The sequence below is a fragment of the Oncorhynchus tshawytscha genome, linkage group LG20, assembly GCF_018296145.1.
Source record: "Oncorhynchus tshawytscha isolate Ot180627B linkage group LG20, Otsh_v2.0, whole genome shotgun sequence".
NCBI classification, from domain to species: Eukaryota; Metazoa; Chordata; class Actinopteri; order Salmoniformes; family Salmonidae; genus Oncorhynchus; species Oncorhynchus tshawytscha.
This window is the reverse complement of record NC_056448.1, coordinates 7559479-7587274: the sequence shown is the minus strand read 5'-3', so window position 1 is coordinate 7587274 and position 27796 is coordinate 7559479. Positions and strand designations below refer to the sequence as shown.

The window sequence follows — 27796 nt, the reverse complement described above, 5'->3', positions numbered from 1 at the left end:
TTATTGCATGACATAAGTATTTGATACATCAGAAAAGCAGAACTTAATATTTGGTACAGAAACGTTTGTTTGCAATTACAGAGATCATACGTTTCCTGTAGTTCTTGACCAGGTTTGCACACACTGCACCAGGGATTTTGGCCCACTCCTCCATACAGATCCTTCAGGTTTCGGGGCTGTCGCTGGGCAATACAGACTTTCAGCTCCCTCCAAAGATTTTCTCTTGGGTTCAGGTCTGGAGACTGGCTAGGCCACTCCAGGACCTTGAGATGCTTCTTACAGAGCCACGCCTTAGTTGCCCTGGCTGTGTTTCGGGTCGTTGTCATGCTGGAAGACCCAGCCACGATCCATCTTCAATGCTCTTACTGAGGGAAGGTTGTTGTTGGCCAAGATCTCGCGATACATGGCCCCATCGATCCTCCCCTCAATACGGTGCAGTCGTCCTGTGCCCTTTGCAGAAAAGCATCCCCAAAGAATGATGTTTCCACCTCCATGCTTCACGGTTGGGATGGTGTTCTTGGGGTTGTACTCATCCTTTTTCTTCCTCCAAACACGGTGACTGGAGTTTAGACCAAAAGGCTCTATTTTTGTCTCATCAGACCACATGACCTTCTCCCATTCCTCCTCTGGATCATCCAGATGGTCATTGGCAAACTTCAGACAGGCCTGGACATGCACTGGCTTAAGCAGGGCGACCTTGCGTGCACTGCAGGATTTTAATCCATGACGGCGTATTGTGTTACTAATGGTTTTCTTTGAGACTGTGGTCCCAGCTCTCTTCAGGTCATTGACCAGGTCCTGCTGTGTAGTTCTGGGCTGATCCCTCACCTTCCTCATGATCATTGATGCCCCACGAGGTGAGATCTTGCATGGAGCCCCAGACTGAGGGTGATTGACTGTCATCTTGAACTTCTTCCATTTTCTAATAATTGCAGCAACAGTTGTTGCCTTCTCACCAAGCTGCTTGCCTATTGTCCTGTAGCCCATCCCAGCCTTGTGCAGGTCTACAATTTATTCTTGATGTCCTTACACAGCTCTCTGGTCTTGGGCATTGTGGAGAGGTTGGAGTCTGTTTGAGTGTGTGGACAGGTGTCTTTTATATAGGTAACGAGTTCAAACAGGTGCAGTTAATACAGGTAATGAGTGGAGAACAGGAGGGCTTCTTAAAGAAAAACTAACAGGTCTGTGAGCGACAGAATTCTTACTGGTTGGTAGGTGATCAAATACTTGTAGGTGATCAAATAAATGCAAATTATTTACTTAAAAATCATACAATGTGATTTTCTGGATTTTTGTTTTAGATTCCGTCTCTCACAGTTGAAGTGTACCTATGATAAAAATGACAGACCTCTACATGCTTTGTAAGTAGGAAAACCTGCAAAATCGGCAGTGTATCAAATACTTGTTCTCCCCACTGTATATGTACTGTGGTGAGTGATAAAACATTTTTTGTTGCTTTACACAGCTACCACATTTTTTTTTTTAAATCACATCTTATGATAACCTCAGTGCAGTATATCTACTGCTTCAACAGAGATGTGCAACGTCCTCACTTACGCCACCTCTACTGTCGTTTTGTGAAGCTCCTCTTGGTAGAGCACACAAGTCGGATGTTTTGTTCCATTCAATCACTTGCAGGTAAAGGGAAACTGCACTGCGAGTTCACTTGGAATGTTCACACAAATTTCTACCAATGTTGCTCGCTAAGAGTCACATTTTGTCAATTTTTTTTCTATCTTTCTGTAAATATAATGTGAGATTAAAAAAGGATGAAACCCAAGTTACCTTGGCCAATTAAATGAAATAAAGTGCATAAAACAATTTGCACTTGTTGTAAGACACTATTTCCCTCCAAAATAATGCTAGATGCAATCACCATGGTAAAAATGTTTTTGGATCAGTATCATAACAAAGAGCATGGCACAAGTCATGTATGTCTCTTTCAGATTCAGATTTGACCTCCCGTTTGTTGATATTCTGGCAGCTCATATGGTTTGGTGTCCTTCTTGACTTTCTCCACCCGCCTCCTCATAATCTCTTTGAATTGTTCCTCTTTTTCCTTTTGTACTTTCTCTAATTCATTTTGTTCAGCATCTTCCTCCTCTGCCATTTTGATCTGTAGTTCTTTTTGCCACTGTAGTGAAATGAAAATACAATTGACTTGAATTTCCATCCCAACCATAGTTATTTTTCAACCATCATCAGAAATTACAATGACTTTGATTAAGTTATCACTGCTAATATACTAAACCATGCACAGTAAGGGTTGGCTAATACACTTTTAGCAAGAGAACATCCTCAAAAAGCAATCAGGGTACAGTATATCCCCAGGCACAATGCCACCATAAGGAACACATCACACACACTGGAAAAGGACATTCATTTCTAATTACACTCTATGATTTGTTTTTGGCACATCTCTATTTATGCAAGGGACATTATCAATACAAAATTGACATTCATAATTGTAATCTGCATGTATCAGGTTTGTAATACCTTGCGTGAATCACTTTTTATGTATGCCTTAATGTAATGCTCTCACCTGGTCCTCCACAACTCTCATCAAGTCAACATCTGTACGTGCATTGAAGTCCATGTAAGTTTGATGTTTCTTACTTTTTCTAGGATAAATGTAATGACATCATGTTCAATTACATTTCACTTCTTTTCCATAGTTACATCAAGTATTGTAGTCATAACGTAAAACAATTTAGCCAAAATCGGTTTCCTGTACCCCGGGGCACTCTGATATTCCTCTGGATGTCTGGTTGGATGCTGCGTGTTACTGGCAGGGCCAGGGACTGTTTCTTTAGGCAGTGGAGGACAGGCTTCCAGCCTAGGCCTGTTGGAGGGAGGTGGTGGTTCCTTCTTGGCCTTGGTGTGGGGGGTGAGCTGGAGAGGCGTGGGGGGAAGGTAGAGCTGAGAGAGGGTACATGCTAACCTCCAGGTGATCAGTTGGCCAGGTAGACTAGCAGGTACGCTAGAAGCAGAGGTAGATGATGATGGCTTCCCTCCCTCACTGAGAAGACTGCTCTCTGAAACATTCATTTCAGCCTAGGAAACAAATAAAAGAGCACATATATATTGTAGTGCCTTAACTTATGTTTAAAAAATAATAATAAGTTAAGTCATTTAGTAGTTATGCATTTCATTTGCAAAAACTTGGACAGAGTATTAAACAATGCCATGGTAATAACCACAGTAATGATAAAATATGCTAATCTTTAATTGGATCCATAAATCACCAAAAACTGCCTTTGTTCCCTTCGTTTCGATCACAAGTAAGAACCAGTTTTACATTTTTTTCTGATGCAAATTATATTTCAGCTAACAATAAATGTGTGAATAAGAAGCCAAGTTGCTGATTCTGTTTGGATTTTAAGACTGAATCCTCTCAGTTTACAGGTAATTGATATTCGTTTTCAGAATCTTCCATACTATATATAGACTGTGACAAATTTCAGGACTTTCAGGATTTTCCTAATGATGTTATTCAGCTCCAACCTGGTAAGCAGATATGTTTGTGCTTTAAACAATACTTTGTAAAGGGAAAAGCAGTTGTGACAACATAGCAGTTGTATATGAAAAGTCAAAGACATCTCTTTTCTTTGAGAGTAAGTTGACATTTGAGAGGAATAAGGCCCAGACTTTTTCCTGACCATGTGCCCGGACCAGGAAAAGATCTGCACCTTAAGAGATATCAAAAACAACTCTCCACCTCTATAACCCGGGCGGCATCTCCGACTCTCTGGTCAGTCTCTTGGCACAGGTGTTCCTGCAGAGTGATCCAGGCCACATTCCTCAGCCCTTCCTGCAACACAGCTCCGCTGAGCCCTCGGCATACGCACACCAAAGCCTGAACAGCACTGTAGCGCAGCTGCCAGGCCTCGGCGCCAGCTAGCGAATGAACAGATGACGCCACACTCAGTGAAAACCCTGACAAACTGGAGACCAGGATAGGGAATTACTGCTTTAGACTTTTGGTGTAAAGATAATGGCTAACGCAAGCTGTTTCATTGGATCGTACTCTTGCTTTAAACTGTAATGTATGCAATGGAAGTTTAGGTTTATAAGTCATATAGGCATAAAATCTGAAGATGATGAAAACTCTATAACTCCCACAAACCAAAACCAAAACAAATGTGGCTATTTTTGTACAATGCTCATGTTTCAGTGTTTGTTTGCCACTATCTCCATCCGTCATGACACTTCCTGGACTTACAGTGGTTCAGAAGTTTAAGCAGTCCATCAGTATTGTGATATCCTGGAGGGGTTTGACTGCCCAGCAGAGCTGTTTTCTGTATCTCTGCATTGCTGCTATGCTGGCATATGTCTGCTAACACAGTGGTATAGATGTGTTCCAACTGCCATGGCCAGCAACCACTCTGAGACATACCTTCCTGGAAAAGAGAATTACATACTTTTAGCACGAATGAAAGAAATTAAAAGAGAGAGAAGTTAATTTAGTGTGTGGATTATGGGCCGGCATTACCAGAACCAGATTTAGCCTAGACCTGGGCTAAAAAAAGGCATGCTCAATGGAGAATCTCCAGTTAAAATAACTTTTAGTCCAGGACTAGGCTTAATCTTGGTCTGGGTAACCACCCGTAATATGTATGGCAGTTAATAGTTTTACGTTTTCTTCTATAATCTCATCCAGCTCTGTCTTTGGGTTGATGTGGAGACTCATCAACATCTGAAGACACAACAAGCTGGACTTTGCAGCCTCACCCAGAACCATTAATCCCAAAGCACAGTCCACCCTGGATTTAAAAAAGATTAAATAAAATGTATTCATTTACAATAAAACACTTTGATTTGGATGATTACACAAGTATTTATGACTTGATACTGGTATAAAATAAACATTCATATATTTATGAAGAATGATACGTCAGGAGTAATGTAGGGACTAATGTTGCACTAATGAAAACGTTTGACTGTTGGAGAGAACAAGATTACAATACACAGCCCAAACCAACCAGTTGTCTTTCTGCAGCTCCTCTCTCAGCATGATGAGGTGCTGTGCCACTTGGGAGAGCTGGCGGACATTGTTTTGTACGCAGTACCAACTGAGAAGACAATGCCAGAGCACCTGGTTCATGTCATACTCCTGACAGTCTGCCTGAGCCTACAGTACACAACAGATCACATATGGAAAGCATCAGGACGTAGCTATGGGATATGCAAACAGCATACAATGGGTGGGTCTAATCTTGGACGTTTATTGGTTGAAACTTTATTCCAGGCTGTGTCTATTCCACAAATTACCACCGGCTAAAGCTATGACCTGAAATGCCTATTTACTCTGTTCCATCTCACTGCGCAATCCACTGTCTCGTCAACCCAGCCAGGCAATTTATATGAATTGCTCAACTTGATCTCCACTGTACAAAGCATCATGACATTATCTCCGTTTTCTCTTAGACTAGCAACTGGTTTTCAATAGCAGATATTTGTATAAACCTTACTCTGTCTCACTGACATTTGCAACATTGTTTCAGTATTGAAATTCGACCTCTAGCTGTCCCATAGTAATAAACTGTGTAAGGGTCGGAATGAGAATGACAGACGGGCAGCTTTTCTCAGCCAGGTGAAATCATGAATCAGCTGGCATAATTTGTATGACTATAGGGAAAGAATGGTCGATAGAAAACAGGTCGAACGAAACAAAATGCAGCTAGTTTGCAGCTTCAGTTTGAAGTGATTGTGTTTGCTGTGTTGTTGGCTAGCTCCTCTGAACAATAGTGTCCTGATGAGAGAGCACATTTTCTATGCCAGGCGAAATCGCCCATCATAAACTCATTGTTGTGGATGCAGATCTGCCAACTCTCACACATTGGCAGATGGACACACATATTTGACCCTCTTCTCACGCATTGAAAAGTACTGCTTGTATTTTTCGAATTAGTTAATTGTATAGTCAGCGCGTTAAATTTTCAACTGTGCTCCAAATAGTTTTGAAATCGGAGCATCTGCGCCTGCAATTTAACATCACGAGCGGAACCTCTACCGTCCTGTTTTGCAACAGCACAGTGAACAGCGGCACATTGAAGCATATGATTGGTCTAGTTATGTAAGGGATCAAGGGGATTGAATGCATGTTTTCAAGAAACGCCCCTCAAAATTAGAGTGTAGCTGAATGCAGACGAGAATGTTCTCCGCTGAGTTTATAAAACTGTAAAAGGAGCAGCACGGTAGTGCTGTTTTATGTACAATGGCAACATTTTTTTTTTGCTGTTACTCCCGTCACTATTATTGCAGAATGCAGCCTTTTGACAGCATGTACTAAAATCGATTTAATCCACACTCGCATTAGTCCCTACTCCCCTCGAATTGGCAAAAACAGATTTACAAAGACAGATTTACAGCAGTGGCGGTCACTGCCGTTTATGATGACGGGTGACGATTTTCTTTTTTCTATTACAGCATGTTTGATGACTGTCATTCATATTCCATTCACTCAATTCAATGTAACATCGATAGGTTTAGGCTACTGCATGATCAAATTTTCCCTATACCCATCACGAGGTTGCTACAACCTAGCCTGAATGAAAGTTTACAACATAGGTGCACACAGGTTGAGAGAAAAATTTGAGATGACAGACACATGGACACATGGACCGACAGTGACCCATTCAATACCGCCTTGCACATGCTTGCCTGCTCCTAGGTTATCTAGGGTGTAATCATTTGTCCAACAGTTGCAAACGAGTTTCTATTGGACAAATTCTGGTAATTTTTCCCCGTTTCGTTTAAGACATTTCTTTTTAACAGAATCGGTGGAATGAATACCCACCTGATCATGCATAAACACAGTTCACTTTCATAGCAGCCACGTTGTATTCCTTCTCGCCTCTATGCACTCTCCTTCTCTCACCTTTTCCCTTTGTTTGTGGACTTCAATAAACAACACATCAGCTCTATGTGACCAGGCGAAAAAACCTTTCCAAGCCAAACCATGTCATAACCGCTACACACAGCATACATCGTTGTACCTATATTAGCTAAAGTAACATTCTAATAAACATAGCTAATAAAACAAATCAATTAGTAAACCCACTACAATCATGCAGTAAGGTCACAGTGTACAGTCAGTAAGCAGTTACAACGGCAGGTGCCGGTGGCAATAAATAAATTAAACAAAAAGCGTACCTTGACATGGAAGAGTTCCAGTGATGTGTTGGATAGTCATAGCCACCTAGCTAACATAGCATTCCTCTGTTTTAGCCAGGTGTTGAGTAACTAAACAAGCCAGCTACATTTGCTAGCTAAGTAAGTGAAACTAAAAGTGATGAAAAAATTACACTCTCACGCCCTCTCTCGCTTCTCCTTCATTTTTGAATAAATTCATATGTTGAAAACTGTTCAACTATTGTCTTTCTCTTTGAGTCAACTACTCACCACATTTTATGCACTGCAGTGCTAGCTAGCTGTAGCTCATGCTTTCAGTACTAGATTCTGATCATTTGATTAGGTGGACAACATGTCAGTTCATGCTGCAAAAGCTCTGATAGGTTGGAGGACGTACTGTGTAAGTCTATGAAAGGGGGTGAGAACCAAGAGCCTCCTAGGTTTTGTATTGAAGTCAATGTACCAAAAGGAGGCTGGAAGATAGCTGTCCTCTGGCTACTCCATGGTGCTACCCTACAGAGTGCTGTTGAGGCTACTGTGTGTTTTAATAAATTATTTGGTGATATGTGAAAATATTTGGTATAGTTTTATCTAAATAGCTTTTTTAATGTTTTACCATTTTTATGAAATTCACTGAGGAGGATGGTCCTCCTCTGAGGCGCCTCCACTGACCTACAGTATGTTTTAGCAGGGAAGTTTGGTAGGGTGAACTTATTTGTAACTAAAAATGAAAATGAAAATAATTTTGTAAAAACAGTTTTGAACCGAAAAGTGTAAGTTGATTCTAGAGGGGGGAATGAATATAACAATTCCTTGGCTAGGTTGTAGGGTCAGATTCATGTAATCTTGTCATTGGGAGATTTTATTATCGATTTACTTTATTTAGTCTGATCAGTGGAACAATTTTCATTCTTAACAATTGGCTAAAATAGAGGGTAGTTACTGTGCTTGTCACCAGGAACACTACCGTTACTCCCCACACTTATTCTATTATTCCACTTCTTCCCAATTTTGCCAGTGTAATCACATATCTGATATGCGTACTTGTGTCTTTGAAAAAGTATAATATTTGTATTACTATTGCAGCCATTCTTGGGACAGTTTTGAATAAGTCATACAAATAAGCATTGGATATTAAATGCTCCAGGAATCCAAAATCATTTTTGATATTTTAGTAACGTGCGCAAGCTAGGCAGAGATGGTAGGGGTCTTACAACTCATAAACACATATTTTGTCTATTTAGAGTAAGATGATGGAAAGGATCTTCAACAATATAGTAGGCATAAGTAGTAAGGAAGTAGCAATGTAAGAGCTTTGGCTTGTGAGAGCCGGAACAGCTCATTGGGCAGGAGCCGATCTCCTGTTTCTGTAGCGTGAGGCATCTTGATGTAAAGTACACCCCCTGGACAGGACGTAAGTCTATTGCAGGACCTTACCACCTTCATTTGAAGTCGGAAGTTTACATACAATTAGGTTGGAGTCATTAAAACTTGTTTTTCAACCACTCCACAAATTTCTTGTTAACAAACTATAGTTTTGGCAAGTCGGTTAGGACATCTACTTTGTGCATGACAAGTAATTTTTCTAACAACTGTTTACAGACAGATTATTTCACATAAAATTCATTATATCACAATTCCAGTGGGTCAGAAGTTTACATACACTAAGTTGACTGTGCCTTTAAACAGCTTGGAAAATTCCAGAAAACAATGTCATGGCTTTAGAAGGTTCTGATAGGCTAATTGACATCATTTGAGTCAACTGGAGGTGTACCTGTGGATGTATTTCAAGGCCTACCTTCACACTCAGTGACTCTTTGCTTGACATCATGGGAAAATCAAAAGAAATCAGCCAAGACCTCAGATTTGTCTTTTTTAGACCTCCACAAGTCTGGTTCATCCTTGGGAGCAATTTCCAAATGCCTGAAGGTACCATGTTCATCTGTACAAACAATAGTACGCAAGTATAAATACCATGGGACCACACAGCCTTCATACTACTCAGGAAGGATAAGTGTTCTGCCTCCTAGAGATGAACATACTTTGGTGCGAAAAGTGCAAATCAATCCCAGAACAACAGCAAAGGACCGTGTGAAGGAAAAAGGTACAAAAGTATCTATATCCACAGTAAAACGAGTCCTATATCGACATAACCTGAAAGGCCGCTCAGCAAGGAAGAAGCCACTGTTCCAACACCGCCATAAAAAAAGCCAGACTACGGTTTGCAACTGCACATGGGGACAATGATTGTACTTTTTGGAGAAATGTCCTCTGGTCTGAATAGAACTGTTTGGCCATAATGACCATCATAATATTTGGAGGAAAAAGGGGAGGCTTGCAAGCCGAAGAATACCATCCCATTGACCTGGAGAATCCGCAACCCGCAAGAATTCAGAATCACACCCACAGAGGAGGAAGCCTAGATCAAATTTTAGAGCAGCAATGATGAGGATCACCCCAGATGCTCAGAGGCTGGCTCCTCCCAAGATTTTTTTAGACCAGGAAGAGGAGCCACGCAGGTTCCCCAACAAGAGAGGGAGAGGACGCGGAAGAGGCCAACACGGAGGAAGAAATCAAGACTATCCAACCACACAAAGCAGGACCAGAACAAGGCTGTGATCAACATTTCTGGAGAACCCCTTTATGCTGTTTTTTAAAAATATTTTTTATTTTATTTATCCGTTATTTTACCAGGTAAGTTGACTGAGAACACATTCTCATTTGCAGCAATGACCTGGGGAATAGTTACAGGGGAGAGGAGGGGGATGAATGAGCCAATTGTAAACTGGGGATCATTAGGTGACCATGATGGTTTGAGGGCCAGAGTGGGAATTTAGCCAGGACACCAGGGTTAACACCCCTAATCTTACGATAAGTGCCATGGGATCTTTAATGACCTCAGAGAGTCAGGACACCCGTTTAACATCCCATCCGAAAGACAGCACCCTATACAGGGCAGTGTCCCCAATCTCTGCCCTGGGGCATTGGGATATTTTTTATTTATTTTTTTAGACCAGAGGAAAGAGTGCCTCCCTACTGGCCCTCCAACACCACTTCCAGCAGCATCTGGTCTCCCATCCAGGTACTGACCAGGACCTACCCTGCTTATCTTCAGAAGCAAACCAGCAGTGGTATGCAGGGTGGTATGCTGCTGGCTGTGTAAGAGTCTTGTCTAAAGGACTGTCCTTTGCAGCCACGTACTCAACTAATGAATTCAATACAAAGATTTACCTATTTTGTTTCTACATCTGAAGGCCTGGTACAAGCAAAACATTTCTCCAACTACAGACACCGGTGTTTCAGGTCAGGCAGTTTCTGTGCCCTCAAAAACACCTTTCAAGCCCAAGTTCACCTTTTGTCCCATTTTCCAGAATACCACACTAAAAGGTCAAATTTACTCTAACCAAACACCACTAACCAAGACAACACAGATGTATTGAACAACATTAAGGAATTGAACAATATAGGTACAGCTTCATTTTTAGTCACCATGGAGGTGGAGTCTCTATACACCACCATTAAACACAGACAAGGATTGGCAGCTATGTACCATTGAGTACCTGGCCTGAAACTAAGATGCCTCCCACATAATTCTTTGTTTCACTGACTGAATGGACTCTTAATAATAACATCTGTCTTTCAGGACCATATTTTTAAACAAGTCAAAGGATGTGCCATGGAAGCTTGCTATACAGCCCTTCCTACGCTGGTTTGTACTTATGTAAATGGTAAAAATGACTTCATTTTGGATCCTTCTAAAAAACTGTTATTTGACCAAATTATATGTTTGGGACGCTATATTGATATTTGCCTGTTCTGGTCTGGCTCAGAAGATGAACTTATTTCCTTCCACCAATACCTTAACAGCATTAACCCCAACATCAAACGAACTATGGAGTACAGCAAGGAAGACATTCATTAACCCCAACATCAAACTATCTATGGAGTACAGCAAGGAAGACATTCATTAACCCCAACATCAAACTAACTATGGAGTACAGCAAGGAAGACATTCATTAACCCCAACATCAAACTAACTATGGAGTACAGCAAGGAAGACATTCATTAACCCCAACATCAAACTAACTATGGAGTACAGCAAGGAAGAGATTCATTAACCCCAACATCAAACTATCTATGGAGTACAGCAAGGAAGACATTCATTTTTTGGACCTTGACATCAGTAAAAATGACAAAGGTTGTTTGCACACATCAATCTTTATGAAGCCTACAGATGGGCATACCATTCTGAGGGCAGACAGCTTTCACCCCAAAAGGCTAAAAGAGAACATTCCATATGGCCAATTCCAAAGAGTCCGCAGAATTTGCGATCAGGGTCAACACTACAGTGTCAAATTGCTAAATTAGAAAATTGCTTCTTGAATCTCGGTTACAGTGCTCAGGTCCTGAAAGATGCATGTATAAGGGCCGGACGACTTGACAGGGGGAACTTGTTGCTAAGCACACCGTGATGTACCAGAGAGAGTGTACTTTGTTACAAAATACAGAACTGAAGCAGGGAACATGAAAATAATCATTCAAAAGAATTGTGGAATCATCCAAAGTGATATGCTACTATGCCAAGTCTTCCCTGAGCCACCAGTCATAAGCTTTAAGAGATGTCCTACCCTAAATGACAAATTAGTCCACAGCTATCTTCCTGGTGATTCTCAAAAAACTTGGCTAAACCACAAACCCAAGAGCTCTTTTAAATGTAACCAGTGAAACCATTGCAGAAATATTGCACAGAAGAAGTATTTTGTTGACACAGCTTCCTAAATGGAGTATCACGTCAAGCATTTCATTAACTGTAAAACCACTCATGTCATCTACAGATTGGAATGTCCACAGTGAAAGGTGTTCTACATTGGACGGACAAAGAGAAGCCTTCAAGACCGCTTAGCGGAACACAAGTACGCCATTTGGGTAGGCAATGAAGACTACCCCATGGCAAGACACTACAAGTCCTTACACCATAACAACCCTGCCTCCCTATAAGCTATGGGTATTGATCATGTTCCGGGCCTCAATTAGAAAAGGGGACCGTCTTCAACAACTAAACCAAAGGGAAAGTTTTTGGAATTTACAAACGACTGGCCACTAAATACCCTGGTTTAAATGAAGATATGGATTTCTCACCTTTCCTGTAGGGTCGTGAGAGGTCCCTTTGTTGTCATCTAGTGGACATATTGCTCAACTACCCTCAGCTATGTTTAGACTGCTGTGGTCCGTTTGCTAGTGTACTATAAAATAGATGGCTCTCCTATTCTTAACACTTTGCCCAGTCATGTTCAAGGTTAGAACTACCTTTCTAGGTGTTCTGATGCTTTAAGCCTTGATTAGCATTTTTGATAACATATCTACAGTATTTAACTTTTTTTTTAAATGTATGTGTATAGTATTGCTTACTAGGGTTGTCCAGTGAATTCTGTAACCACTACCTCTTCAAATCAGGGTTGATTGGAAAAAGCTGTTCAAAAGAGGACATTGTATTATCATATCTTTGTACTCCCTGAAGAAGGCCATGCAGCCAAAACGCATCAGAGTTTTTAAACTTTGTTTCCATTGAACATGCCATACAAATAAAGGCATTTTAATTAATTATATGAAGAGTGCCTTGGTCCTCCTTTTCTTTTGATGACCAATTTACACCTTTTACCAAAGAGCACCTTCTGTCTACCAAAACCTGCCATTGTGTACCTTAGTAGCTTCTGTCTACCAAAACCTACTATTGTGAACCTTAGCACCTTCTGTCTACAAAAACCTACTATTGTGAACCTTAGTAGCTTCTGTCTACCAAAACCTACTATTGTGAACCTTAGCACCTTCTGTCTACAAAAACCTACTATTGTGAACCTTAGAAGCTTCTGTCTACCAAAACCTACTATTGCGTACCTTAGCACCTTCTGTCTACCAAAACCTACTATTGTGTACCTTAGCAGCTTCTGTCTACAAAAACCTACTATTGTGAACCTTAGCACCTTCTGTCTACCAAAACCTACTATTGTGAACCTTAGCACCTTCTGTCTACAAAAACCTACTATTGTGAACCTTAGCACCTTCTGTCTACAAAAACCTACTATTGTGAACCTCAGCAGCGCTTTCCTTCTTTCTTTTTTTTTTCACCTGAACTGTGGTTTTTAATTTTCCACCCTGGTCATAGGTCGTAGCCATGTCAAAATACATAGCATTGCATTAGCTTTAAAAAAGTAACATTTTCCTGGAGGAGGACCCCCCCAGTCCCTCGTCCAGGGGGCAATGAAATTCACATAGCAAATCTCACTCCGAGCTTTCTTCAAAAGTTGGCAGGCCTGTGGGTGTATCCAAATAAATGTCACTAGAAAACAGCTTAAACAAATGCAAATGCAGCTACTTAGCTGTTATTCTGGCTGCACTGTTTGACGTGACTGTAAGCTAGCTGCAGTTGACTAGCTAGCAAGCAAGGGATAAGAAGGTTGCCAGCCAGTATGGCAATGGAACATTTGGAATGAACAACAGGGTCGCGTCCATAGATACAGAACAAAAAGACTTAACAACTGGGTCGCGTTTCTGGCAACCAAACCGATAGAACGAACGACCAGCCGGCTTGGGTAGCAACCATAGATTTGTGTCGGGACTATATCTCCTGAAAGGATGAAATAGTATGAATAAATGAATCAAAATTCATTTTTTTATGAAAATATTTCAATCATTATTTGAATATGTTGGTAACCCGTTGTATAAAAGTGATAATGCCCTCGAAGCCGGTGTTTGGAGGATATATTGGCATGGTTTGCCAGCACTCGACTTTGTCTCGGGACTAACAACACCCGTGCCAATATTTCTTCCAAATACCGGTTTCGAGGGCATTATCGCTTAATTAGTCACCTAGATAAGTCATGTTGTGTTATGACACAGTGCAAAATTACACATATTGACATGCATTTGAATGAACGTGAATACACTTTTCCAATGTTAATCTTACACTAATCTTAAACCAAAATCATTTTTGGGATAGACTGGATTTAAAGGAATATATGCCACTTAGAAGAGTATTATCCAAAGCAACTTTTTCTACCAGCAGCACTGGTAGAAAAAGTACCCAATTGTCATACTTGAGTGAAAGTTAAGATACATTAGTCATTTTCTATGCAGGTAAAAGTGAGTCACCCAGTAAAATACTACTTGAGTAAAAGTCTAAAGCTATATCATCTTAAATGTAATTGCTAAAATGTACTTCAGTATCAAAAGTAAAGTATAATTAATTTCAAATTCCTTATATTAAGCAAACTAGACGGAACCATATTCTTGTTTTTTTATTTTAAATTTATGGATAGCCAGGAGCACACTCAAACACTCAGACATAATTTATAAACGAAGCACGTCTGTTTAGTGAGATCAGAGGCAGTAGGGATGACCAGGGATGTTCTCTTGAGAAGTGTGTGAATTGGACCATTTTCCAGTACTGCTAAGCATTCAAAATGTAACGAGTACTTTTGGATGTCAGGGAAACTGTATGGAGTAAAAAGTGCATGATTTTCTTTCGGAATGTAGTGAAGTAAAAGTATAAGTTGTCCAAAAATATAAAAAGTAAAGTACAGATACAACGACCTAAGTAGTACTTTAAAGTACTTTTACTTGATTAAGTGTATATACTTTGGGCAGCGCTCTTAACAACTGTTCCATCAGGACCAAAATAAATATTTGAGGAGATTTGTTAGAATTTGTATGTAACTCTTACTGATGCTGAATCATCTTCAAAAGGTTCCAGTCCACAAATGATCTCCCCTGAACGTAACATGAAGTGCACTGAGAGCAAGATGTTTGGATACGGTTGGTAGCATGGCTCACACTGAGACAGAGCTAAAAAGGGAAACAGTTTACAGCCATTAGTTGTGTTTTTCAACAACACAGTTCACATCAATTGGTAGAACCTGCATGGGAACACACACAATAATTACACTATTACAGGATATTGCTATGCAAAAGTAGAATGAATCACTATTTATCCATCTAGTACTCTACCTTTTAAAAAAACGTGAAGATGGGATTTGCTTCTTTGGTATCCACTCAGGTTTCCAGAGATGTGAAAGAGAAATAGTCTCAAGAAGACCAAATATCCCAGCTAAAGGAGCACAATAAAGTTGCAAAGGTGAACTAAATATAATACAATTCAAGTTCTTACCCTGTTTTAGGAGTATGGCTGTTCTGTAAACTTGTTACATAAGGCATTTTCCCACACAGTGACACGTACTTAAAAGAAACCTAGATCTGTCCACTCTACCTTCAATATCTTCACTTCGCAGGTGTACAAATTGGGCTTCTGGGACGTATCAGTACAGACCCAGTACAAGACTGACTCTCCCAGGTAAAAGAGGGCGGGAATCTGTTCTGCATGCACTGGAGCATGGTCCAGTGACATCAGAAGGGAATCCAGGGAATCTAAAGAGGTAACGCAATGTTTGTCTTGATTTAAACAAAAACAGTATGTGTTAACAGCTATGGCATTAACATATTATTCATAATCATTATAATTACCAAGGCCCTAAATCTTTCCTGACCATGTGACCTGACCAGGAAATCCTCTAGGCTCTAATTACATAGTTATAGTAATCTATAGGGCCCTGGGTTTTTAATGGTCAGGTCAAATGGTCAGGAAAGAAATCAGGGCCCGGCCCAATCATTACAGTACAGTTATTGAAAAGTGCACTCTATGCACATTAGGTCTCTCAATAATAACCTACCATTTTGAATTTTACCACGGCACAAACCAAGCAACAGCAGCTCTGCCCATGCCAGAGGAAGCTGAACGTGGGAGCCCTCACCCATGCATTTCAGTCCAGCTCTGCGCTGTTGAGGAAAAATATGATTACCGTGAGGTGTACAGCAGGGCTGGGGTCAATTCCATTTAAATTCCAGTCAATTCAGAAAGTAAACCAAATTCCTATGCCAAATTTTCCTAATTGAAACGCAAGAAGAGAATTGGAATTTCAATGTACTTCCTGAATTGACTGGAATTTAAATGGAATTGGCCCCAACCGTAGTGTCCAGTTAAATAGCCACACATATTTGATTTTGTCACCATCTGCTGGGAATTCTGTGAACTGTCACGGAAAATGGTTGAGAAATGAATGCGGGACATTGACACCTGGGCTGCGTTCAGTACGAAAAACATTATGGTACGTCCAATTAAACGGGAAAGGGGGAGGGTTGGGGAACGCTGTCAGCATGGCCGCTCCCCTTTAAATACGTACCTTCAAAGTCTGTCCAAGAAATTTGAAGGTACGTTTTGGAGAAATGTGTTGTTCAGTACAAACCACTAGACAGGGTAGCCTAGTGGTTAGAGCGTTGGACTAGTAACTGGAAGGTTGCAAGTTCAAACCCCCGCTGACAAGGTACTAATCTGTCGTTCTGCCCCTGAACAGGCAGTTAAACCCACTGTTCCTAGGCCGTAATTGAAAATAAGAATTTGTTCTTAACTGACTTGCCTAGTTAAAATAAAGGTGTAATGTAACAAACGTTTAAACGAACTGAACGCACCCCTGGATCGTTTGAAAATTAAAATATGAGCATTTCTTATTAGATAAGTCCAGGTAAACACCTTGCTTCGGCTAAGTAGTTGTCGTGCCAGCTCACTATACTTTTCTTGTTCCTCAGAGCCATGGGAATTGTTGTACTTTCTGATAAACTCCTCTGTTATTTCAAATGGGTTTCTGTAAAATAGATACATTTTGCCATACAGTAGGCATATGTGAAGACAACAAACTTATACAGTAGTAGGCTATGCATATTTTTTACGAAGGGGTATGGGTATATACATTTTACAAAAATATATCGAGATTGAAACAGTAAAACATCATTCTGGCAGTCGCCTAAATTGAGCTCCCCCAGTCTAGCTCATTTTGCAGAGACAGAGCTTGAACCAGCAACACTGAGGTTATTGGGCAAGTTCACCACCACCTGTGCCATATGGTCCAGACCTTTACACACATATAGGCTACATTACTTAATTAAGATCAAAAAGGGACAGTGCAGTAAACTCAGTCCTTACCTGGTAGCCTTTGAATTGGTTGTGATTGTTATTTTCTGAGCTTTTTTGAAAAGTCTTTTTTGCAAATCCTCTTTGTGTGTTTGGGAAATTATACCCAAATTATGGACAACTGGAACTTTAATTATAGGCATTTTGCACAGTTTTATAAATACAAAATGACAACATTGGCAGCTTTCATCATTTTGTAGACACCTGTTTTCCTCGCCTACGTCTATGGAATTTCACTCTCATCTCGTGTACATCTGTCTCGTTTGTTTGCTGTGTTTCCATGGACGCATGACAGCGATGTCAAATAAGTAAACAAAAAATTCATATCCCACAATGCAATTTGGACGCGGAATAGAACGAAACCACTTCCGGTTGATCAGTTGACAGTTCATTCGCGTTGTTTTGCTAGCTATATAGTTAGCTATCTAACGACGTCATTTAGAGTGGCTAGCTTGCCAGCGGGCGAAATTGATGTTATACAGTGGTTTAGTTTTATATTTAATGTGTTCCTCGTAGATTTTGAGAGCGATATAGTTACACACATTTGACCAATCGTGATACCAGGGAGCTGTCACTCCTATTTAGCTCTCAGGCAGCATGACTTCTCGGCGTCCGGACAATTTCGATGGCTTAGGTTACAGGGGTAGGGAGGATACGGCTTTCAGTGGGGGTTACAGTGGAAGGTCATTTAATAATTCCTCTAGTGTTGACCTACAGAATTGGGTAACAACACCGCCAGATATTCCAGGTAGCCGAAATTTGCATTTTGATGACCGCACGCCCCCATTTGAGGCGGCCCCTGCAGCGCCTGGTGCTCAAGATACCCTGCCCACGGCTCCTCCATCCGGTAGGGGATCGACATCATGATCATTCCAGCAATGCTGGCCCTTTTCATTAACAGCAACAGCAACGGCAACGACACAGTATCATCACTGGGTCATGAGTGTTTCGAAAGTGAAAGCATTCACACATTTCAGCTGGCGAGCTAACGTTAGCTTTTAAATGTTAGCAGAGTCCGTGTCAGTAGAAGACGCTTTTCTTCTTCGCCTTGAAATCTATATTTACAATAATTTACCAGTCACAGCTGATATGTGTGCAATATAGGGATTCAGTGACATTGAAGTACAACAAAATTGAAGTACAGAGCACAAACTAGGCCTATAACGTTTATTTATTTATATATATATATATATATATATATATATATATATATATATATAAATAACAGTTTTATGGCTGAGGCATTATTCTTTATTGCATGTACAATTGGGCCGTTAAGTGTCCAACCAAGTCCAGAGAAAGATGGCTGACAGCCATTTATGTTGTCAGACAAGACCAAGAGAGAGGGAGGCTAGAGTAGACCAAGGTGCAGTTCTCAAGTAGGCAACATGGCCTACTGGAACATCTGTAGAGTGCAACAGAAATCTAAATGCCTATCATTCATATATTATAAAGTCACTTTTCTGGTTATTTGTACCTTTTAGGTTAGTTGTGGATTTGTGAACATTGATTGATGTCAATTAGGCTTACACTACAGCTAATGGCATATTGTTGACAGCTCAGGAGGGAGTATATTGTGGGTGTCTTTAACAATGGTCATTTCCATGTAAAACGGACCATGAGCAACAACATATGAAGTTCATAGGAGCATGTCAGATGAAAGCATAGTGTCTATATTTTTTGTTGTTGAGAAAAGGCATACATACATTTTTCAACCATTTTCCCATCCCATAGAGTCAACAAGTGAAGGTAGACCTTTCAATTAGTGTTTTTACTAATATCAATTTTGGTAACAGAATTTCAGAAAAATCGTTAATGGAATTTCTACTATTGAATTGGATACATTGGGAAATCATAGTAGTCACAAACCACAGTTGGTTTGCTGCTACTGTCTTCCCTTCCACTGGCATTCTGTTATGTTCAGCTCATAACTGTTTTCTTTTTCTGTCGTCTGGTGGTCAAAGCAATAGTGTGAAAAGTCTAGACAACCCCTCCCTCTCTCTCTCATCTCTTTCTCTCTCCAATTAATGTAACTTCCCCCGGCTCTTAATGAGACCTATCCATGAGCCCCCTCTCTTTCCATTTACTGTAACCAGCATCCTCACCCACTGCGCATCGACCGACACCGGATGTCCATGGACGTTTAAAAGTACTTGAGATTTGGTCAGTCTGCCTTGTCCAGCCTTGATTTCAACGTCCACAGACGTCTGGACCAGCCTTCATTTGGCCCAAAAATAGACGTCCAAGACTGGTTCAGATTTGGTCCGATCCGTAAAGACGTCTATGTTCACAAGTTTGGACAGCACAGTACAGTTCATCTCCATCGTTCATTGAAGTTGATGGTTCATTTATAACAAAACCTTTCAATATTGCCAATCATTTCAATGAACCATTTCACTAGTAAAATGGAAAAACTCAAGGGAAACAACAACAGTGAACCATTATATCTTCGTATAAAAGATCTAATAATGAAAGTGAAGGATTGCCTGTTTAGAATTTGATCTAGTTCGTGTAGGAGAGTTGGAAAAACTATTGTTATCCCTTATGAAAGAAGATTGCTGTCAGAGTGCAGTATAACTGCAGTACAATGCAGTTAGAGTGCAGTCTAATTGCAGTATGCTGCAAATACTGCATCCAAAATAACACTTTTTTTTTTTTTACTTCAGTAATTTTGCAGTGTAACTGCAGTTATTCTGAAATTACTGTGTTCAAAATACTACAGTTGACTGCACTTACTGCACTTTTACTGCAGTTTATACATTTCAATCTCATTTTGTAAGGGTATTTATCAATAATGATAAGCCACCAGGTATTCTCAACCTTGATGGGAATGGTAGCAGACTGTATTGCCACCATTATTTGCTATATCTTTAACCAAAGCCTAAAGGAGTGTGTGTGTCCACAGACGTAGACGGAAGCCAAAGTAATTCCGCTGCCTAAAAATTGTAAAGCACCCTTTGCTGGCTCTAACAGCCACCCAATCAATTTGCTGCCTGTTCTTAGTAAACTGATGGAGAGAATTGTGTTTAACCAAATACAATGCTATTTTTCAGAGAACAAGTTAACTGCTGACTTTCAGCATGCGTATAGAGAAGTGCACTCAACTTGTACTGCACTGACCCAGATGACACATGATTGGTTAAAATAAATGGAAAATAACCTGCTATCACATGGTTGGATAGTTATTTATCCAATAGAACCCAGGGAATATTCTTCAACGACAGCTTCTCTAAGATCAGATATGTCATCGTTGACACCCCATTCTTTCTGCAGACATCTTTTGAATCATCATTCTGAGTGGATATTTAATATTTTTGGGGAAATGCGGTGCGAATGCGAATTCTGTTACCAAATTTGGCATCTGCGCAGTTCTACCAGTAAATGTGTTTTTGAAAAATGTTCAGTGTAGATGTTTTTTGTTTGGCATTGATTTCAAGTGAAAAATTCAGAGTCTCAGCGCAATTCCCATACTGTGGAATTGCCCACATCTGACTAATACGTGTGCCAGATACCCGGTTTGTAAACAACAAACACAATTAAAATAGTCTGCTGCTACGCTACTCAATCTGTGACACTCAAAATAGTTAAGAAACTATTACTTATTGAGTGACTATAGTCACTTGAGTGACTATTACTTATTAAAATAGAGCAATAAATAAGGTTTGCGATTAAATGTTGCTGTTTGATATTCACATGTATTTGTTCTTTCTCTTTCAGAGCAGTTGAACAGATTTGCTGGATTTGGTATCGGGCTTGCAAGGTAATTCAGTGTTTGGCCTATCCACGACGGTAGTTCACCAGTAATGTCAAGAGATGACTATAATCCAACATTGAATTCATAAGAAAGAGAAAAAAACGTTTCTACGAAAATAAATTTACTTCATTGAACATTCCATACAGTAGAAGTGTAATATTCATTTATTCACACGATGACTTCTTCTTCCAGTCTCTTTACTGAAAATGTCCTGGCTCACCCTTGCATTGTGTTCCGTCGTCAGTGCCAGGTAAGCATACGGTCAGGTTAGATACTGTATGTGTTCCACCTCAGGTGTAGTCTGTAGACTTTTCTACCATACAATATATCAATCTTCCTGGGTATATCACAGTTGTCCATTAGAATGCTCCAGTGCGCTTGAAGTAAGTATGAATGAAGTAAGTAATAATATTAAATGTTCATTATTCCTAATTCTGTTTTTTTTTTTGTGGCTTCCAGGTCAATTATCATGCCAGGTGCTACCATCTGTCCCCATTGACTGCTGTTAGTGTGATGTATAATGTCACCAAGAGTCAGGTAATAAATGTTTTTCATGTTTCATGATCCCAAAAACCCAACATTCACAATTAGTCCTAACAGACAGTGTATCGCAAGAAAACGTTCAAAGGATATTGAAAATGTGAATTCGGGGCTGGCATTTTGTTTTTATGCCGGTATATTGTTGTGAATTCTCTGCTCGCAGGGTCCTAAGGCCTTATGGAAAGGAATGGGCAGCACCTTTGTGGTACAAGGAGTCACATTGGGCACAGAAGGCATCATTAGTGAATGTACTCCACTACCACGGTATGGATTATATTTTCGAAAAGAAACCTGGCTAACAGGTTGCAAGAAACCTAGCTTACAGGTCGCAAGAAACCTAGCTAACGGGTCTGAACAAATATTGCACATACTTCAACAGTAACTGTTCAAGCAACACAAAAACTAGTTTCAACCAATCTTTTTAAATTCTTAACAATCACAATCCTGTTGAATCTCCTTATTTGAACATATGCAATAAACTAATATGAACTGGTACCGTGGATAGAGGTCTGACTATGTTTGTTTCCTCAGGGAACTCTCCCACAAATGGAACCCCAAGCAAGTTATTGGGCATTTGGTTCTGAAAGGGTAATAACATTTATTTGCTTTGTTTTATAATGGATGGTTTTCATACTGTAAAAAGTAGTGACAAAGTATGTTTGGTGAAAGTGGGGATTCAGTTGCATAACTATTGATTGCCAATGGATATATTTCTCAAAACGGTGCAGTGTAATTGAAGGGACTTTACCCTTAGTAAATGCTGGTATCAGATGGTGTTGATAATATCTTTATTTCGGTAGAATGCTTTGATCTCTTGAACAGTCATTGTGTATCTCTCTTTCTTACAGTTTGACCTATATGGTTGCCATGCCATTTTACTCAGCTAGTCTCATTGAAACTGTGCAGGTCAGTGAGTCCATACTTATATGAATGATGATCCGTTTGTGGTCGGTTGTATTTTGGCCACCCTTATCTTGTCCATCGGTATCGCATCTATAACTCCCCTCCACTTTCTAACTGACTTCCCCTAAAACATAAAGATAATCGTGAGCGTGAAGACAGTGGTGTAAAGTACTTAAATAAAAATACTTTAAAGTGTACTGCTTATGTAGTTTTTTTGTGGTATCTTTACTTTATTATTTATATTTTTGACAAATTTTACTTCTACGTTTACTAAAGAAAATAATGTACTTTTTACTCCATACATTTTCCCTTACACCCAAAATGCATAGCAGGACAGGAAAATGGTCCAATTCATGCACTTATCAAGAGAACATCCCTGGTCATCCCTATTGCCTCTGATCTGGCGGACTCACTAAACACAAATGCTTTGTTTGTAAATTATGTATAAGTGTATGAGTGTGCCCCTGGATATCGGTACATTTTAAAAACAAGAAAGTGGTGCCGTCTGATTTGCTTAATATAAGGAATTTGAAATGATTTTTACTTTTGATACTTAAGTATATTTTAAAACAAATACTTTTAGACTTACTCAAGTAGTATTTTACTGGGTGACTTTCACTTTTACTTGAGTAAATTTCTATTAAGGTATCTATACTCTTACTCAAGTATGACAATTGGGTAATTTCCTACCACTGTGTGAAGATTATCGTTCTTCCATTGTCTACCAAAGATAAATATGATCTTTATGTTTTTGGGAAACTCCACCTTTGTCAGTATCAAAGAATCAGTACATTTTACGATTCCTTTGCAGATCTGGTCATTCCAATCCAAACACACAAGCAAATGTAATTTCAGGCCGTTCTTAACTATTCTGCCATACCATACCAATGCTGTCCCTTGTTGTGTGTCCCCAGAGTGAGATCATCCGGGACAACCCTGGCATCCTGGACTGTGTGAAGGAGGGTGTGGGCCGGGTCATGGGCATGGGCATCCCCCACAGCAAGCGCCTGCTGCCCCTGTGGGGCCTCATGCTCCCCACCGTGCTCCACGGGGTCCTCCACTATGTGGTGAGCTCCACCGTGCAGAAGCTAGTGCTCTTCCTCCTGCGCCGGAGGAGCCCGGCCAAACAGCCCGTAGACGGCTCGGAGACCGTCCAGACCATGCTGGACGCCTACTTCCCTGAACTCATGGCCAGTTTCGTGGCCAGTCTGTGTGCCGACGTCCTCCTCTATCCGCTGGAGACGGTGATGCACAGGCTCCACATCCAGGGCACGCGCACCATCATCGACAACACGGACCTGGGCTTTGAGGTCCTGCCCATCAACACGCAGTATGAGGGTATCAGGGACTGTGTGAATGTGATCCGGCGAGAGGAGGGAGCCCTCGGATTCTACAAAGGCTTCGGCTCCATCGTGGTGCAGTACTCGCTACACGCCGCCGTGCTGCAGATCACCAAGGTGATCTATTCCACCTTGCTGAAAAACGCTTAAAGCAAAACAATGGAATATATTCCTAAATGTTTTTAGGGGAGGTGCTTCCCCCCTTTGAAACCTGTTTTTTTTTTTCACGTGAGTCAGGGTTGTGCTCACTGCAGTGGATGATGTCCTAAAAAAAAAAAGGAGGAAAAAAGGAAAATACCAAAAGATGACTTGTTTTTTTCTGTCCAGAAGCACATTTCAAGTGTTTGCCGAGAGTGGTGTTCCTCACGTAATTGTCACCACTTCCACTGTGTCACAAAGCACTTGATATGTTCTATAATGTATGGCATCAACAAATATCCCCAAATAGTCATGGAAGTTAAGTGTATATTTCCTTCTATCTGTCAAACAAACTCATCCTGGCATCATTTATGTGAAGTATCAGTCAGTAGTCTTCTCTGCAAATCATGTTGACACACTCTTTCTTTGCGCTTTTCTGCTTTGTATGAATGTGACATTCTGTTGGTTTTGGGTTTGTGTTAGCACTAGCAGATGATGGATTGTGCCAGAAATGTATGTACAGAATGTCTTTAAATTATTATTTGCTTTAGGAGTGATAATGTTGTGTGTCTAGGTATGTATCAAGTTGTTCACATTTTGGAATCCACAGAGTACAGTACATTGTAAATTTAGGAACAATTTAAAAATATTTAGTACGAGACTAGGAACATGAGCAGATAATGTATAATTTGTGCAGATGGATGATTGAGTTCAGGGATTTTAAATTATTGAACTGCCTCTAAGTGTTTAAGGACTTTACTTTCAGAGTAGGGAAATGTATAAGATCGCTTGAGAACCTTGCTAAAATTAAATGGCTGACTTATATTTGTTGTGCGTTTGTGTAATTTGAATAATGAGTTCTCCAAAGCCAAGGACTGACAGCGATAAAGTAGCTACATCATTGACTCCAAATGCAGTAGGATACCAACCAGCATTCAGATAGTTTACCTCAGAGACATACACCAATTGTTCAAAACATTAGGAACACCTGCTCTTTCCATGACAGACTGACCAGGTGAAAGCTATTATTCCTTATTGATTTCGCCTGTTAAATCCATTTCAGTCAGTGTAGATGAAGGGGAGGAGACAGGTTAAAGAATGATTTTTAAGCCTTGAGACAAGGATTGTGTATGCGTGCCATTCAGAGGGTGAATGGGCGAGATACAAGCTAGAGTAGAATAGGACTTTATTGTCCATCCAGGATGGACATTTTTCTTTGGCATCACCTTCCATTAAAAGGATTGCAGTTTTAAGTGCCTTTGAACGGGGTATGGTAGTAGGTGCCAGGCACACCAGTTTGAGTGGGTCAAGAATGGCAATGCTGCTGGGTTTTTCCACACTCAACAGTTTCCCGTGTGTATCAAGAATTGTCCATCACCCAAAGGACATCCAGCCACCTTGACACAACTGTGGGAAGAATTTGAGTCAGCATGGGCCAGCATCCCTGTGGAACGCTTTCGAAACCTTGTAGAGTCCATGCCCCGATGAAGTGAAGCTGTTCTGAGGGCAAAAGGAGGTGCAACTCAATATTGGGAAGGTGTTCCTAAGGTTTTGTACACTCAATGTATATTTAAATATGTCTCTGATTTACATGTACTGGACCTTTAGTATAGGGCTTTTAATTGTTATATACAATGTTCCATCCACCCACACTAGTCTCGTCTACCAGCCAGCTCTACACACAGGTAGATATATTATATTCCCAATAAAAAGCTTTTTGGAATTCAACTAATAATTATAGTGGAAATCATAGGTAGGCAAAAAGTACTGTATCAGCCATCATAAGGGAGGTATGAAGAATTCTGCTCTAGGTACGAAGGGATTTACCTGGGGCAGTTACACTGAACAACAATATAAACGCAACATGCAACAATTTCAAAGATTTTACTGAGTTACAGTTCATATAAGGAAATCAGCCAGTTAAAATAAGTTCATTAGGCCCTAATCTATGGATTTCACAACTGGGAATACAGATATACATCTGTTGGTCACAGATACAATAAGAATAAAATTAGGGGTGGATCAGAAAACCAGTCTCAGGTGTGACTGGGGCTATTGCGGTGACGTGTTACCGCCACACTGGCAGTCATGAGTCATGACCGCAGTATCACCTTTCGCAGCAAGAGGCCGCATGCTCCTCAAACAGTGGTGGATGCTTGGAGTGAAATAAGAGTATCCTACCCAAAAGTCGGGAAAGCGCCTTCCATTCGCTATTTGATAGTGGGCCATTCGAAATCAAAACTAATTTAACACAGTATTAGTAAAGACAATATTACATTGAGAATAGTCTGATGGGTGATAATATGATCACTTTATGAGAGAACAGTGTGTGCAGCCTGAGGCAAGGAACAGTGGGCAAGCTTTTTTTGTGACTTTCTCATGTCATCAATAGCCTATAGTTGCATCATGCAGCCTATTTATGTATTGATTTCTAAGACATTCTAAGGTTTGAATCAACACAACTAAAGTTGCCAAATAAATCTAAATCTAGTGTAACTCACTCAGGAATGGAAAAAAAATATTTTTTCATTCAGCTAAATTTAATTATATTCTTCTTACTATAAAATATCCAATAATGGCAAGATATATGCATATCAGTTAAGAACAAATTCTTATTTTCAATGACGGCCAAGGAACAGTGGGTTAAATGCCTGCTCAGGGGCAGAACAACAGATTTGTACCTTGTCAGCTCGGGGATATGAATTTGCAACCTTCCGGTTACTAGTCCAACACTCTAACCACTAGGCTACCCTGCCACACTTATCTAAAATAGATCATGGATTGTTATATATTAAATTAATGTATTATTAAATTGGATTTATTGGAGATGCTAAATGTGTTTATGTTAATTATTGGTCAATTACCATGAGACCGAAAGTCTTGCATGACAAGAGCCAGCTGATAAATTATCAGGACCGCCAGAGCACTAGTGTGTGAACACCATTTGCCTCATGCAGCGCTACACATCTCTTTCGAATAGAGTTGATCAGGCTGTTGATTGTGGCCTGTGGAATGATGTCCCACTCTGGCATGAACTGGAATACGCTGTTGTACACGTAGATTCAGAGCATCCCAAATGTGCTCAATAGGTGACATGTCTGGTGAGTAGGAAGAACTGGGACATTTTCAGCTTCCAGGAATTGTATACAGATCCTTGCGACTATGCATTATGCTGAAACATGAGATGAGTGCGGTGGATGAATGGCACTACAATGGGCCTCAGGAGGATCACGTCGCGGTTACGCTGTGCTTTCAAATAGCCATCGATAAAATGCTATGGTGTTCATTTTCCCTAGTTTATGATGTCAACTCTGTTCACAAATTGACATTAGCAAACCGCTCACCCACATGATACCATACAGCAATATGGCTGCCATCTTCCCGGTACAGTTGAAACCGGGATTTATCCATGAAGAGCAAACTCCTCCAGTGTGTTAGTCGCCATCAAAGTTGAGCATTTGCTCACTGAAGTGGGTTACATTGACAAACTGCAGTCAGGTCAAGACCCTGGTGAGAACGACGAGCACGCAGATGAGCTTCACTGAGACGGTTTCTGACAGTTTGTGCAGAAATTCCTCTGTTGTGAATACTCACAGTTTCATCAGATACCCGAGTGGCTGGTCTCAGACGATCCCGCAGGTGAAGAAGCCGGATGTGGAGGGGCTGGTGTGGTTACACGGGGCAACAGCTCTGGTGGACATTCCAGCAGTCAGCATGCCAATTGCACACTCCTGCAAAACTTGAGACGTCTTTGGCAATGTGTTGTGTGACAAAACGGCACAATTTAGAGTGGCCTTTTATTGTCCCCAGCACAAGGTGCACCTGTTTAATGATCATGCTGTTTAATCCACTTCTTGATATGCCACACCTGTCAGGTAGATTATCTTTGCAAAGGAGAAATGCTCACTAATAGGAATGTAAAAAACATTTGCACAACATTTTAGAGAAATAATATTTTTCTACGTATGG

General features: G+C 40.4%; 2 protein-coding genes across 2 annotated transcripts; one reads left to right on the top strand and one right to left on the bottom strand.

Annotated features, from left to right (window-relative positions):
* Positions 1 to 1380: 1380 nt before the first annotated feature.
* Positions 1381 to 17505, bottom strand: tmem232 (transmembrane protein 232). The gene is made up of 13 exons (XM_024381281.2): positions 17165 to 17505; positions 16715 to 16826; positions 15858 to 15963; positions 15398 to 15555; positions 15139 to 15238; positions 14855 to 14976; positions 4983 to 5131; positions 4637 to 4763; positions 4189 to 4400; positions 3719 to 3959; positions 2735 to 3054; positions 2543 to 2621; positions 1381 to 2134 (listed from the first exon to the last, which is right to left on the bottom strand). The coding sequence occupies exons 1-13, from the start codon at positions 17293 to 17295 to the stop codon at positions 1949 to 1951; spliced, it is 2043 nt and encodes a 680-aa protein (XP_024237049.1). The 5' UTR covers positions 17296 to 17505; the 3' UTR covers positions 1381 to 1948.
* A 35-nt stretch (positions 17506 to 17540) lies between these two features.
* On the top strand, positions 17541 to 24652 carry LOC112214464 (solute carrier family 25 member 46). Its single transcript, XM_024373219.2, has 8 exons — positions 17541 to 17999; positions 20870 to 20912; positions 21099 to 21156; positions 21366 to 21443; positions 21610 to 21710; positions 21978 to 22034; positions 22295 to 22352; positions 23264 to 24652. Exons 1-8 carry the CDS (start codon positions 17750 to 17752, stop codon positions 23837 to 23839), a joined length of 1221 nt encoding a protein of 406 aa, XP_024228987.1. The 5' UTR covers positions 17541 to 17749; the 3' UTR covers positions 23840 to 24652.
* The last annotated feature ends 3144 nt before the right edge of the window (positions 24653 to 27796 follow it).